The 16,656-nt window shown below is 37.1% G+C and overlaps 1 protein-coding gene across 1 annotated transcript in view; it reads right to left on the bottom strand.

The window, feature by feature from the left end:
• Mfe2 (peroxisomal Multifunctional enzyme type 2) overlaps positions 1-16,656 on the bottom strand; it is a 741,845-nt gene that overhangs the window by 542,465 nt on the left and 182,724 nt on the right. Inside the window, exon 9 of the mRNA XM_090372984.1 lies at positions 4,187-4,303. Within this exon, the coding sequence (XP_090229110.1) occupies positions 4,187-4,303 (117 nt within the window). The remainder of the gene's footprint in view (positions 1-4,186; positions 4,304-16,656) is intronic.

Genomic DNA, 16,656 nt, shown 5'->3' with positions numbered 1-16,656 from the left:
GGATGCATGGAATAACTTTGATATTATATACTTGGATCTTAGAAAGGCTTTTGATACTGTTGCACAGGGAAGACTGCTGCACAAATTGGAGCAGTGTGGCATTGGAGGCAAATTGCTGCTATGGATAAAGGGGTGGTTGAGGGGGAGAAGACAGAGTGGTAATCAATTGACACTGCTCATCGTGGACTAATGTTATTAGTGGAGTCCCTCAGGGTTCAGTATTGGGTCCATTATTGTTTTCTGTATTTATAAATGATATTGATGATGGTATATCAAGCTTAATGTCCAAGTTTTCAGACGATACGAAGGTTGGCAGGGTTGTCAAGGACACTACTGACACTATGCTGCTCAAACAGGATCTGGAAAGAGGTTGAGCAGATGGGCTGAGAGGTGGCAAATGAAGTTTAACATTGACAAATGTAAAGTACTACATATGGGAAACAGCAACCCCAGAGCAACATATCAACTCTGTGGTACTACACTGACAGTGGTAGAGAATGAAAGGGACCTGGGGGTGGTTGTGCAGGCAGATATGAAGTTCTCTGAGCAGTGCAGACGGGCTGCAAGAGTAGCTCATGGTGTATTGTCAATGATATATAGGAATTTTTCTAGCAGGGATAAGGAGGTGATTATTCCCTTGTATAAGGCAATGGTCAGGCCACACTTAGAGTACTGTATACAGGTCTGGAGGCCTCATTTCAAGAAGGATGTAGAGCTGCTGGAATGAGTACAGAGAAGGGCAACAAGATTAGTGAATGGAACAAAGGGGTGCTCTTACGAAGAAAGGCTTGTTTTGCAAATTACAGTGTCTGGAGACTAGGCACCAGCGAGGTGATCTGATAGAGGTGTATAAAGCCTTGAATGGTTTGAGCATGCTCAATGCTGATGGGATTCTTCCTCTTGCTCAGAATAATCACCTGAGAGGGCATAAATTCAAATTGAGGAAAGACAGATGTAGGATAGACGTGTGGAAATTTGCTTTTAGCCAGCGGGTGGTTGATTGGTGGAACAGACTTCCATACCTTGTCGTGGAAGTTGATAGCCTAAATAAGTTTAAGGCTCAGCTGGACAGGTATTTCGAACGAACAGAGGGGTGAAGTGGAAGTGGTTATTTTTTATTTATTTTTTTTGGCTGATGCTGCATAAACTTTTTTTCTTGCATCAAATGCCTCTACTAATGCTAAAGTGCTTTCACTAAGTAATAAGCTTTTCTAAGCTTATTACAAAATTGATGTTTTGACTATACATCATAAGACCACAGAGCAGTCTTTGTTAGACAAGTCAGAGTGCACAGCTGTTAACAATCCTGTATGGTCTGATATTGGGATCTGGGAAGGATCCTGAAGTGTCACCATTGTGATGGTAAGTTCAGGAATTAGGTCATAGTACTTAATAAACTAATTTTGATTATCCATGAGGTGAAATAGTGGTTTATTTCAAAAATTTATCCATGGATAATCACACTATCATAATTTTAAAAGTATATTATATCTTCAAGTCTAAGGTTAAAAAGTACCTTCTGTCTGCCAAACCTTTAAACCCTTGCAGGGTATTAATATCTTTCATATTGGGATTACATTAAAATAATAAAAATTATTGTTAAGAATTTTTATTTTCAAGTACAATATTATTGGGAAAAACACTACACTAACGTGCATTTGGAATTTAAAACATTTGACATATTTCTCCACAGACAACGAAACAGTAAAAAAAATAAAAATATATGAAACCTGTTTATAATCAGAAAATTTGTCCAGTCATACTTCAGTCACCATGAATTTTAAAAAATTACACAAAAACTGTGTGTGTGAGTGTGTAAATTTTTTTATCATACTGTAATAAAATGTCAAAATAAGGTAAAAAATAATATATACCACATTTTTAAATCAATAGGAGTTGCCACAATCTAATTTGAAATTATCCATCTATTTGACACAGCAAAGACAAATCTATTAACTGTCAAATGATTAGCTCCAAATTTGAACAGAAAATAATCATTATAGTGGTAGTTAACAATATTAATAATACAAAATTATTATACAAGATACAATTCTGGGAATTCAGAGGCAATATGAAGAACAGTACCACACAGATTATTACTATGTTTAAAACCACTCATATACCATGTGAAATTAATAATATAGTTTATTAAGCAATTCACCTAAACTACTATACATTAAGGCATAAGTTGCCCAAAAGTTCTTGGTTCATATGCCCTTAGTATCCCAGTAATTTTTTCACAGTGCCCCTAGGCCAAAAAGAAATACCTAACACAGTGGTTTTCAACCTTTTAATAATCCGATTCTCTGTGTGTATACACAGCCACTCCCCGATTTACATAAGGGTTGTGTTCCGTGGAACTCTACATAAGTTGTTTTACGTAAGTCGGAATTTCCCTAAATGCTTATGCACCACTCGCAACTACGCTTGCTGAATTTGATTGAAGCAAAAAAAGAAATGTTTGATAAACATATAAATAAAATTATTTATTCAATTTTTTTTTATCTCATGCGAAGGAAAAATTAGAAAATTTTCAAAATTACAAAAAAAAGGGAGGGGGACAGGCTCCCAAAGTCAGCAACTTTTACCTTTCGAGCATCATTGCCAGAATCAATGTCGCCAGCTGATAAGTACGCCGCTGCAGAGGTTGAGGGCTGTGTAAATTTAAAAGGGGTTTTTTAGAACACATCACAAAATTTCTCTGCTGCTGCAGAATCGGCACTGGCGACTTCATTGCATACTTTAACGTTGTGGAAACCAGCACGATGCTTGAACATATTAAACCACCTGTTGCTTGCCATGAACTTGATTTGGGGTTCACCGCACTTATCCATAATATCTTCATAAATACTTCTTGCTTTTGCTTGAATGGTCATTAGACTCAAGGGCACTTGCTTCTGAATCTGATTTTCCATCCATATTATTAATAGCTTTTCCATCTTCCATATAGCACCTGAACGCTGTTTTGTGATCACTGTTGATCTTAAATGCTTTGATCCTTAACATCTTCTTTTATATGTGCAAATATATGTGAATACTATTTCAAACTGTCCTTTGAAATAGTATTCACTGTTGAAGCAGCGAGCCCTAATTCCCATTCAATAGATGACAAACTTTGTCCTACTTCTTACTTCTTAATCATTTCCATCTTCTTTTCTAAATCAATTTGTTTCGTTTCCGATCACTGCCACCACTTGCACTTTCTGTTGGTCGCTTTCCCTTTATCATTGTAATAAGTAAATAGGAATGAAGAGAAGATTCTGAAAATTTATTTATGTTTCTTATATGACTGAAGATTTCAGAAACAAGATTTCACCATAATAACATACAACCCCACACAATTCCAGTTATCGGGATTATCACAAATGCAATAAGATAGAATTTACTACCCATTTATAATTAGATGAACTAACAGAAAAGCCTGATAAACCAGAAATTGCAAATTGTTTTTATTGCTTTATGGTCATGACCTCCAAAAATGTTTTTTAGAAAAATATCAACAAAGCCATTCAAAATTGATTCTTATAATGGAACATATGATAAAGACGAATGGGTAGCATTCCATTATAAAAATAACCTTTTAGAGAGATAAATAGCTTAGTTATATAGTGAAAATTTCAAATTCCAAGGTCTTTGAACGAATTACAAAAAAAAAAACCAAATGTGTTCTCCATTTATTCCTACAGGATGCAAAATACGTTTACATGATTTTTTAAAGTTTACACCGGCCAGTAAAAACTTATGTAAAGTCGAATTTACGGAAGTCGAGTATTATGCAAGTCGGGGAGTGCCTGTATATATTAAAAAAATGTTATATGATAAATTACAATTCATAATACAAATTATATATACTTATGAAATAATTATTACATAAGTATATATAATGTTTAGTAACTATATTCTTTATATAGAGGTACTAAATAAACATCAATTATAGATCACCACAAATTTAAACATACGTACAATGGATACCGTATACCTTTTTATAATGAAATAAATATATAAATTTAAAAAAAAAAAAGTAACTTAAAACCCAAATTACGTGGCACCCCACTTGAAAACCCCTGCATTAAGGTGACAACATTTCAGCACCTTACCAATACCCTGGTAGCACAATTAGTACAGTAATATTAGAACAGTACCATAATTAATGTAACAAATATATAGGAATATAAAAAGTACATACATTTGCCTACCCAACCACCAGCAGCTTCAACTACCTCTCCATTGGCAGGACAAGCCTCGTGGCACAACCAAGCAACGACAGGACTTACATAATTTGGTTTCAACTGTTCAAACAGGTCTGCAACAAATGTCAAATTCTTTCATAATATATGTAATTTATAAGTAAAAATTTCTCAGACTATAACACCCAATTAACCCAATTATCATTGAAACTACCAAATTTTTATAACAGTACAAGAAATAAATAAATACATGGTAGGTCTTGGAACGTATCCCCTGTATTCACAGGGGATACATTCCAAGATCTACCATGGACGGCTGAAACCATGGATATAAGCGAACACCTGCTGACCACAAATATAATGTGATTTTGTTGTATATACATACGGATAATAAAGTTTAATTGATAAATTAAACACAGAGTAAGATATTACCAACATTAAATATGGTAATAAAGTACAGCAGACTCTCGATTTACCAGGACACTTCAAGACTACAAATTAAATAAAAAAAATCAACCAAAAATCATAAAATTCAAGTAATAACTAGAATAGGTATAAACAGATCTTTTGCAAGTCATAAATAAGTGAGAAGAACTGGCATTATAAGTCGTCATTGGGAGATTAGTGTACCTATTATCTTGCAACCCCCACTGTCTTAACACCTACTGCTCAAAACAAAAGGGAAAAAAAAAAAAAAGAGAGAGAGAGAGAGAGAGAGAGAGACCGAATGTTTAGTTGTATTTAGTGCGCTGTGTCGATTGTTGCGAAATGCAAGAATTGTGCTTTCAAATAAAACAAAAGCTTGAAATTATTCAAAATTTTGAAAATGGTGCATCCGTTAAATCTCTAAAGAACCATTATAATGTTGGCGACCAAACCATATGCAACACTGTAAAAATTAAAGGGAAGCAATAGATTTAAAATCAATGTTGTAAAAAATAAAAGGAAGCATTGTATTGGACACATGAGTAGTACGTGTTAAGCTTTTTTTTTTTTTTTACTCCATGGTTAACTGCGGGTAACTGAATCAGCAGATACGGGGGCACAACTGTATATATATTTTTAAGCCAGATGCACATGTAAAAGCTAGGATTTATCCACTTGACAAGTAAAAATGGGCAAAATAAATGTAGTAAATATGTATAAAGAAATACAAAAAGTAAAATTTTAAATCCACAAGGAAGGGCTATTCTCATCTATCACAGGGTATGCTAGTAACCTCAATAATTTTTATTACTTGAGGGACCTTGCAAATATTCTCCAACTACTTCCCACCTCTTTTTTTTCTTATTCACATTCATCACTTGGCTTCTGAAGGATATAAGATCTGTTTCTCAGCATTTCAGTTCAGTTGGAACCAAAACCACCTTAAATGTATGTCACAATTTTACATTATAAATTATAGCTTAGGATATTTTTTGAAGTACATATTTGCACTCCAATTAGTACTGCATTAAAATCTAAAACATATTTTAATATATTTTGTAATTTTAGGCTGATATATAAAAAATATAAGTTATATATCAGCACTGCTTCATTCATTTGTGTAGTTTCATGTATTTATCTGCTTATTATTATGTTGCCAAGTTTTTTTAAGTTCTATCAGTTGAATTGTGTACAGTGTTTCTAGTACCTATCTAATTTTCACTGTCTTAAGTTCTTCTGGTTTGCACAGTCCTTTGCTTTACGTTTTATTAACTTACAATTTGTATGTATTAGCAGCTTCCCTTTAGGTATCTTCGATGATACTGGCATAATCTCTCGCATCGCTTTTGTTCATATGAATACTCTACAAAACAGATTCCTTCCACCCATAAGTGCAGACCATGCTGATAACACTCCCCCACCCTCCAAAAGCAATGCAGAGTCCCTCAAGTATTGATTTAATCCCCAAGGCTTTCAAGCACAATCCCTCCTATCACATAAGGACAGATGGTAGACACATACAGATTCCGCCCTAACCTGCGGCATTTTTTCAGCCTGGACCTATTTATCTAAGAAATCAGGTTGTGTTCAATTAATATCATTAGTCCCGACGTGAATCATAATACTCTCTTCACCAGGGTCGCTCAGAAGCGTGGGAATGTGTGATCAACATGCAGGCGGCAAATACTGTAAAAATTGAAAACCAGCGCCATTGCCTCACTTTCCCTAAACCACAAGAACTAGAAATCAGTTATTACTACGCTAACAAGAGACACATCTAAATAGCAGAATCTATGATCCTTGTGTTTGACATTCTGAAATTAAATAGTGCATTGGGAGGAACCATTCCTGTAATTAGCATTTATCCCATAGTGTTTGGAGAGCAGAATAAACAATGAGACCAGGCAGAGTAAAGGTCTACTCAAGTCCCTCCAAAATGAAGTTTTGTTAAATTTATGGTTTTGAGGTTTGTTTGCCATTTTCACAACAACAACATTCTACCTTTGTCCATTGCTTTGTTTCTATACAGTGAACAAGACCCGGACTTTTTAACTCTCCATGAATAATACATTTTATAACCTTTTTATGTTATCTGTTCTGATTTCATTTGTGGTGGGAAAATTTGTTGCAAAGTTACTTGAAGAAACTTGGGAAATGAGAGTGAGAAACGAAACAAAAGAATTTAGCAAATCACAGATTTTCATTTCCTTTATTGGCAAAGGAAGAAAGTTCTGTAGCTGTTATCAAGCATTGTGTACTATTATTCTACATTTTCAAGTTTCTCAGAGCAAGACAAACACTGTCAACCAGCATTTTTTTCTAACTTGTAATATAGAAAGGTTGAAGATTTAAGTATATTTATTATTCCAGTTTTCATTAGTTAATTTCACATGATGGACCATTTAAAAGTTATGAATGATCCATGATGTCAGCGATTGTCAAACATTGTCCAGTTTGTGATACTAATATATGTTACTGATTCCTGTAAATTTAGTTTATTATCATTATTATTATTTTTACTATTCTTTTCATTTTGTCTCAATTTGTATTTGTAATTTTATTACTCTGATGTCAGTAATTTTTTTTTATTTTAAATAATAATAACAAAGTAAGCAGACAGTTGTTGGTAGAACTGCCATCCTCCAGGTATTTTATTTCTTTGTTCGGAAAAAGTAAAAATGCAACTATATCCGGTATTTTTCAGAAATATTGGGTATATGGCAAGATTTTTTTTTTTTTTTTTTGGCCGTCGGGAAGTGGCAGGGGCCCTTAAACTGTGTTTGCATTGAGGGACAAATTTGCTGTAGTTACGTCACTGCTGTACAACAAAAGATTTCAGAATTTGATTATTATTTGTTGGCTTTTGACAAAAGCACTGATTTGGCAGATACAGCTCAACTATCTACTTTTATCAGAGGAATAGATAGAAATTTTAATGTAACAGAAGAACTATTACCACATACTCAACTTAAAACAACAACGACGGGTGAAGATATATTTAACAAAATAATATAAGTAATATTAGAATTCAAACTTGAATACAGCAACTAAATCAGAATATCCACTAACGGCGCAATAACTATGGTAGGGAAGAACAAGCACGCTTGTTCTTCCCTACCATAGATCATATTTGAAAAAGGATATGGGAAAAAGTTTATATGCTGAAAAATTTATTTTTCACTGCATAATTCACCAAGAGAGTCTATGGTCCAAGACAGTGAACATTCAAAATGTGATGAACATTATGGTAAAATGCATCAACAAAATAAAATTTGCATCCTCACTTGACCAAGTGAGGTCATCATAAATTTATGGAACTACTGAAACACATCAAATCTCAGTATTAGAAAAAATTAGTGTTACGTGTATACTTTGTGTGGAATTTGAATTAAATGATTGTGGCGCCAAGTCACACACAATGTGTGCAAGAGGAGGATTCAATCGTGACTAAAATAAAAGACACAAACACGGCGAATGAGAAGACAGAATATTATCATTTAGAAAAGCGTTTCTACTGCTAACCTTTTTATTAAATTAAAGTAATAAAATTTTATAATTAGTGCAAATAATAATGGTGTTTTTAACTCATTAAATAAAACAGTCAGTTGAAATTACTCAAATATCTTAGACCAAAATTCACTAAATATTAATTTTTAAAATCATTAAATTTTTTGGATTCATTACCCAGGGAAGATTTTTTATGAGGAAAAAATTAAGCGGAGCAAAATATAAAAAGCAGAAGAACAGAAAAACAAGAAGAAACAAAAAAAAAAAGTAGTATGTTAAAGTACTGAAAAAGTACTACAACTATTGCACATGCAGAAAAAGGTGAAAAGAACAGTGCTCATGGAAATATCTGTAGATGAGGCATGCAGCAGAAACAGTACAAAGGGTACTAGGAAAGTTTTGCAATACAGCTTTGTTTATTTAATTTTTTCAAAGTAATTTCCTCCACATTCAATACACCTCTCCATCCTCCGAAACCAATCTTTAAACCAGTTCTGCCAAGTTTCACTAGGGAGTAAATCACACTCATTGTCCCAAGCCCGTAGAAGGTCCTCATCACTGGAAAACCGCCTCCCTTTTAGCTTCATTTTCACATGCGGGAACAGTGCAAAGTCGCAGGGAGCAAGGTCTGGACTGTAGGGAGGGTGCTCGAGAAGTTTCAGTCCTGTCGTGGTCAAATATTCGGTGCAGGCTTTGGCGCGGTAAGCTGGAGCATTATCGTGATGGGGGTACCAGGTGTCCATTCTTGACTTTGGCCGCAGGTTCTTCATAGATCCAATGACTTTAGGCAGGCGTTGTTCAGTATACCACTTAGCTGTGACTGTCTTCTGCGTGTCCAAAACGACACGTTCCACAATTCCACTCGATTTGAAAAATACAGCTATCATTTTCTTCTTTACAGATCGGGATTTTCTGACAATTACGGGTGTGTCGTCATCATCAAAGACCCAAACTTTGTTTTGAGCCTTGGTCGGCAGATCGTAATAGTACAGCCAAGTCTCGTCACCTGTCACGATGTTGTTCACATACCGAGATTGTCCCTTATCAAACTTTTTTAACATCTCCCGGCACCAAGTCACACGTCGTGTCATCTGCTCTTCAGTCAGTTGATGCGGCACCCAGAGAGAACAAAGTTTCTTCACGTGCAAATGATCTTGCAGAATCGAACAAATTGCTGGTACATTTAGGCCCAAAGTATCCTCTATCTGTTGGTAGGTCACTCGCCTGTTTTCGTCAAGCATTTTCCTCACAGCAGTAACGTTTTCCTCCGTAACTGACGTTCGTGGCCTTCCCGGCCTCTCAGAATCCTCCAGAGTGAAATTTCCCCTTCGGAATTCTCTATACCACCTGAATATCGTTGTACGATGTGGACAATCATCATCTAGTGCAAGAGTCATTTCTTCTAAGCACTGGTCTATGGTTAAACCACGCACGAAATTATACTGCAAAACTGTCCTTATCTCATTTCGTGACCACGATGCCATCGCAAGCACTTTACACTCTCACTACTAATGAATAACTGAGCCCATCGACTTGGCGTGGCGGCTACTATGCACGCATGAACATGTCTCAACATGCAGCAACAAGCAGCTTCCTGTGATTCATTGTTGCGTCATATTGCAAAACTTTCCTAGTACCCTTTGTACATCTATGAGACAGCGAGTGGACAGACTCTGTTAGAGATGAATCATTAATTAACCTAACTGCCCTCTTCTGAATGGAATCTAGAAGCCTGAGAGAGAGGTTTTGGGGACACCACACCAGATGTGGGAACAATATTCCATGGTAGGGTGGATTTGTGATTTGTAAAGAGTGAACAGCTGTTTGGAAGAAAATTAACGGCGAGAGCGAAAGAGAAAACCAAGTTTTTTAGGAGCAGAGGAAGCAATATTTGTAATGTGCTTGTGCCAAGAGAGATTAGAAGTCAGGGTAATCCCCAAAAGAGATATATCATTTTGCCTAGAAATCGGACTGTCACTAAAGATAAGCATAGGAGCAGAAGGATCCTTTTTGCGAGAAATAAGATAAGACTGACTTTTAGAAGGATTGAAATCAACAAAGTTGTCTTTGCCCCAGTGGAGAATTATATGGAGATCGGCATTTATGGAATTGGTAGCAGATTTTCGAGAAGTTAAAGCTGACTGAGCTGGACAAGTTTCTCAAAATGGAAGTGGAATGCAATGTGGTATCATCGGCAAAACTATGGATAGGATTTCCAGTCAATGAAAGAAGGTAATTAATATACAAGAGGAAAAGAGTGGGGAAAGAACTGAACCTTGGGGGGGCACCCAGAGAGAACAAAGTTTCTTCACGTGCAAATGATCTTGCAGAATCGAACAAATTGCTGGTACATTTAGGCCCAAAGTATCCTCTATCTGTTGGTAGGTCACTCGCCTGTTTTCGTCAAGCATTTTCCTCACAGCAGTAACGTTTTCCTCCGTAACTGACGTTCGTGGCCTTCCCGGCCTCTCAGAATCCTCCAGAGTGAAATTTCCCCTTCGGAATTCTCTATACCACCTGAATATCGTTGTACGATGTGGACAATCATCATCTAGTGCAAGAGTCATTTCTTCTAAGCACTGGTCTATGGTTAAACCACGCACGAAATTATACTGCAAAACTGTCCTTATCTCATTTCGTGACCACGATGCCATCGCAAGCACTTTACACTCTCACTACTAATGAATAACTGAGCCCATCGACTTGGCGTGGCGGCTACTATGCACGCATGAACATGTCTCAACATGCAGCAACAAGCAGCTTCCTGTGATTCATTGTTGCGTCATATTGCAAAACTTTCCTAGTACCCTTTGTACATCTATGAGACAGCGAGTGGACAGACTCTGTTAGAGATGAATCATTAATTAACCTAACTGCCCTCTTCTGAATGGAATCTAGAAGCCTGAGAGAGAGGTTTTGGGGACACCACACCAGATGTGGGAACAATATTCCATGGTAGGGTGGATTTGTGATTTGTAAAGAGTGAACAGCTGTTTGGAAGAAAATTAACGGCGAGAGCGAAAGAGAAAACCAAGTTTTTTAGGAGCAGAGGAAGCAATATTTGTAATGTGCTTGTGCCAAGAGAGATTAGAAGTCAGGGTAATCCCCAAAAGAGATATATCATTTTGCCTAGAAATCGGACTGTCACTAAAGATAAGCATAGGAGCAGAAGGATCCTTTTTGCGAGAAATAAGATAAGACTGACTTTTAGAAGGATTGAAATCAACAAAGTTGTCTTTGCCCCAGTGGAGAATTATATGGAGATCGGCATTTATGGAATTGGTAGCAGATTTTCGAGAAGTTAAAGCTGACTGAGCTGGACAAGTTTCTCAAAATGGAAGTGGAATGCAATGTGGTATCATCGGCAAAACTATGGATAGGATTTCCAGTCAATGAAAGAAGGTAATTAATATACAAGAGGAAAAGAGTGGGGAAAGAACTGAACCTTGGGGGGGGGGGACACCGGCATTAGTGGAGAAGTTAGAAGAAAGAGAGCCATCTACCATCACCCTCAGTGAGCAATCAGAGACAAAATTGAATAACCAATTACAAAAAACAATTGACAAACCATAAGATGGAAGCTTGTTTAGAAAACCTTTATGCCAAACACAATCAAAAGCCTTTGAGATGTCAAGAGCAACTGCTTGTGTTTCACTTCACTTTTCCATTTAATTAGTCCATAAATGGGTAACACAAGCCAGAATATCACCAGTGGATCGGCACTGACAGAATCCATACTAGCGATCATTGATCAGACGGAAGGTTTCTAGGTAGTTTAAAGGTTGGTGGTTAATTGATTTCTCCATTACTTTAGAAAGAGTAGAAGTAATTGCAATGGGACGATAATTGGATGGGAGTGATTTGTCACCCTTTTTAGGAACTGGCTGGATATGAGTAAATTTCTAAGCAGAAGGAAAAACACCTTTGGAATAAGAAAGTGAAAAAAGGCAGCAAAGAACAGGAGTAAGTTCAAGAGTACAGGTTTTGAGAACAAGTGGCGAAATACCATTGGGACCTAGAGCTTTCTTAGCACCAATATTTATCAAAATATTTCTGACATCCTTTAGATGGAAGACCACAGGAGGCATTGAATGGAGCGTGTTGGGAATGGTAAGAGGTGTTTTACCAAGATCACAAATACATGAGTTGGAAGAAAAATGGGATGCTAGCAGGTCAGCTTTATCCTTGGCTGAAGTGACAACAGAACCATCTAGTTTGGACAGAGGTGGGAGCAGAGATGGGCAAAAGTTGCGGCCAATAGCTTTGGCAAGAGACCAGAATGCTCGGCTACCATTAGGGCAAGAAGCAAGTTTTCTACTCTTAACCTGTTCAAAATCTAGTTTGGACTAGATTTACAATTGTTGTGAGCTTTGGTTTAGGCAGAAAATGAAACTGAAGAACTGGAAACAAGCCAATTAAAATATGCAATGTTCTTCTCTTGAACTGAACAGCCTTAGCACATTTATTGGAAAACCAAGGTTTAGATAAAGGATGAGATTTTAAAGTGGTGTGGGATAAAGGATTCCATTCCTGCAAGAATAATTTCACTGACACGATCTGAGCAAACGTTGACATCAGAAGTTTTGAGGCGTCTCCGTAGCCAGGTGGGAAGGAGCAGCAGTGCGTAGCACACGTTTCTTGATTAGACCGGGGTTCGAGCCCATCACCACCAAATACGGAGGATGCGGAAAGGTCAGGAAATGACCACTGCATCTCCCGGAGCAATATGGCCGTAGTTGCTAATGCTCCTAAAAAACAAATAAATAACAAATAACAGAAGTTTTGAAACAGTAATCCGACCAAGGAAAAGAAGAAAAAAAATCTAGCAGGTCAACCCATTTTGCATTCTTGTAAAGCCAAACAAAAGAGGTTGGTAATAGCCATGAGATAAAGGCTCCATTGGTTAAGAGACAATCACCAAGTTGTGATCTGAGTGGCTAAAGGACCTCTCACTTCGACTGTGTACTTAGAAGGGTTGTTTGCGAGAAAAGGTCAAGCATATTGGCTGTATGATTAGGATTGTCCAGTATTCTTGTAGGTAAATGAACAATCTCTGCAAAAGCCTCAGTATCTTGACCAGCTGGGTTGGTGTGACTAGAAAACGGTAACCAGCTGAAGTGGTGAACATTAAAATCACCAAGGAAAATTACCTCACTGTTAGGAAAGTTGGACTGGAGAAAGTCAAGTTGCAAAGCGAGGAAGTCAAAGAGCTCCAAGTGATTAATGGAGTTCAGAGAATGGTAGAGACAACAGATGAATTTGACACAATGACAGGGAATATCGTTGACAATAACAGGAATGACAGGGAATATCGGAACAGACATATGCACAAGTACCACCTTTGAAACAAAAGGAATCATACAGCGAATAATTTGGGCAACTGAGATAAGCAGTAGTTGAATCAACCAATAACTGAGATTCTGTGAGAAAAAGTGCATGGGGTTTGGCAGACTGCAAGTGGAAATGGACATCACTGAGATTAGAATTGAGACCACGTTTGTGAAATGATTGAGACCATATTTGTGAAATGATTAAAACCATATTTGTGAAATGATTGAGACCATATTTGTGAAATGAATTAGGAAGTGTTTGGGAGGTTTAGATCTTTTAGCAGATAAGCTTACTCTATTAGTTTGACAATTCATGGTGTATTCAATGGTAAGAAAATGTGGGTGGGACATGCTGTATGAAGTAATGAAATTTTTGGATATGGCGTACGCATCGTAAGAATATATCCAGATCCTTGACATAACGTGGCCTCGACAATGCTCCCTCCCCCCCGCATACACACTACTCGGACTCTCTCCAGTCACTATCTGTTGGAGTAGAGGTAGCAAGATTATACACTAGCTGATCGGGAAGTCTCCTAGAGAGTTACCAATAGGTTCTGTCCAGTGTACTAACTAGCGGCCGGCCTGCGAATACCATTTTAGAGCTGTACCTTCAAAATGTAAGGAAGATTGGATCTCGCCGCGATGTTCATCACAACGTCAAAAGTCATCAATCGTATTGCATGATGGAAGAGATGGGGAAGGATTGACCGGAACTTAGCTCTGGAAACTAAACATCTTCAAATTTCCAAGCAGAAGGAAAAACACCTTTGGAATAAGAAAGTTAAAAAAGGCGGCAAAGAATAGGAGTAAGTTCAGGAGCACAGGTTTTGAGAACAAGTGGAGAAATACCATTGGGACCTGGAGCTTTCTTAGCATCAAGATTCATCAAAATCTTTCTGATATCCTTTTGACGGAAGACCACGGGAGGCATTGAATGGAGAGTGTTGGGAAGTGTTTTACCAAGATCATTAATACATGAGCTGTAAGAAAAATGGGATGCTAGCAGGTCAGCTTTATCCTTGGTTGAAGTGACAACAGAACCATCTGGTTTGGACAGAGGTGGGTACAGAGATGGGCAAAAGTTGCGGCCAATAGCTTTGGCAAGAGACCAGAATGCTCGGCTACCATTAGGGCAAGAAGCAAGTTTTCTACTCTTAACCTGTTCAAAATCTAGTTTGGACTAGATTTACAATTGTTGCGAGCTTTGGTTTAGGCAGAAAATGAAACTGAAGAATTGGAAACAAGCCAATTAAAATATGCAATGTTCTTCTCTTGAACTGAACAGCCTTAGCACATTTATTGGAAAACCAAGGTTTAAATAAAGGATGAGATTTTAAAGTGGTGTGGAATAAAGGATTCCATTCCTACAAAAATAATTTCACTAACATGATCTGAGCAAACATTGACATCAGAAGTTTTGAAACTGTAATCCGACAATGGAAAAGAAGAAAATAAATCTCACAGGTCATCCCATTTTGTATTCTTGTAATGCCAAACAATACGAGGTTGGGAATAGCCATGAGATAAAGGCTCCATTGGAGAAGAGACAATCACCAAGTTGTGATCTGAGGTGCCTAAAGGACCACTCACTTTGACAGTGTACTTAGCCGGGTTGTTTGTGAGAAAAAGATCAACTGTGTTGGCTGTATCCTAACTTGTAACCATTCAGGTTAGGATTGTCTTGTATTCTTGTAGGTAAATGAAAAATCTGTGCAAAGTCATTAGTAATTGGAAAAGCCTCAGCATCTCGACCAGCTGGGTCGGTGTGACTAGAAAACAGAAGCCAACTGGAGTTGTGAACATTAAAATCGCCAAGGAAATTACCTCACTGCTAAGAAAGTTTGACTGGAGAAAGTCAAGTTTCAAGTCAAAAAGCTCCAAGTGATTAGTGGAGTTAGAAGAACGGTAGAGACAACAGATGAATTTTACACAATGAGGTAGAGAGATTTTAAGCCAGAGAAGATCGAAAAGAAGGGATTCCAAATTACCAAGTCTCTGACAGGAAATATCGGAACAGACATATGCAAGTGCCACAGAGTATGTACAGAACAACTACAGGTGAAACTCTTTTTGAAACTTTTTGCCAATCTTGTTAGGATTAGTTAGCAAAAGTTAGGATTAAATATTAAAAATCTTGTAGGGGCAACAGGGTGCAAAAAATATGATTGGTAAAAAACATTGGACTTATAGGTAGAATAACCAAGAAATTGATAGATATCGGAGCTGAACCTCCAATTGGAATTCACTGCGTTGTGCATCAAGAAGCTCTCTGTGGGAAATTATTGGAACTCCAACACATTATGAATGTGGTTATTTCTACTGTAAATTTTTTAAAATTGCATGGCCTAAATCACTGTGTTTCAACAGTTTCTTTCAGAATTTGAAGGTGAATATGATGATATAATCTTACATGGTGCAGTGAGATTGCTTAGTCGGGGCAAAATGTTATATCATTCCCTTAAACTACATGATGAAATTGATATTTTTTTGATGGAAAGGGGAAAACCAATAAAACAACTGTCAAATATGGAGTGGCTGTTTGATCTTGCAATTCTTACAGACATTTAGTCATTTAAATGCTCTTGATTTAAAACTAGAAGGGAAAGGAAAGTTGGTCTCTGATTTGTATGGTGACATCAAATGATTTCAGAATGAGTTATTATTTAAATCCCAAATGGAGCGAGACAATTTAGTACACTATGAATGTTGTACCGAGCTAAAACAGAAACATATTTCAGAAGAATCGTTACCTCTAGTTATTACAATTAGTTTTGACAAGTTTGAACATCAAGTTGATAATACAAGATCCCATGAAAAAGACATAAGCTTGTTTTAGAATCCATTTATTTCTATGGCTGAAAACTACAATCTCAGCTTTCAAATTGAAATTATTGACCTTCAAGCCAAAACAAAATTCAAAAATAAGTTGTTGTTTGGTTTCTAGGAGCATTAGCAACTAAGGCCATATTGCTCCGGGAATATGCGGTGGTCATTCCCTGACCTTTCCGCATCCTCCGTATTTGGTGGTGACGGGCTCGAACCCCAGTCTAATCAAGAAGCATGCGCTTCGCACTGCTGCTCCTTCCCACCTGGCTACGGAGGCGCCTCAAAAATAAGTATATCGACTGTGAAATGAACTACTTGAATTCTACAAGGCTCTCCCATCTGAAGGTTTTCCGCTAAAAAAAGAAAATGCCATGAAA

Source organism: Mastigoproctus giganteus, chromosome 4 (genome assembly GCF_048544385.1).
Source record: "Mastigoproctus giganteus isolate SK-2022 chromosome 4, ASM4854438v1, whole genome shotgun sequence".
Taxonomy (NCBI): Eukaryota; Metazoa; Arthropoda; class Arachnida; order Uropygi; family Thelyphonidae; genus Mastigoproctus; species Mastigoproctus giganteus.
Note: the sequence above shows the minus strand (reverse complement) of the source record. Positions and strands in the feature narration are given on the sequence as shown.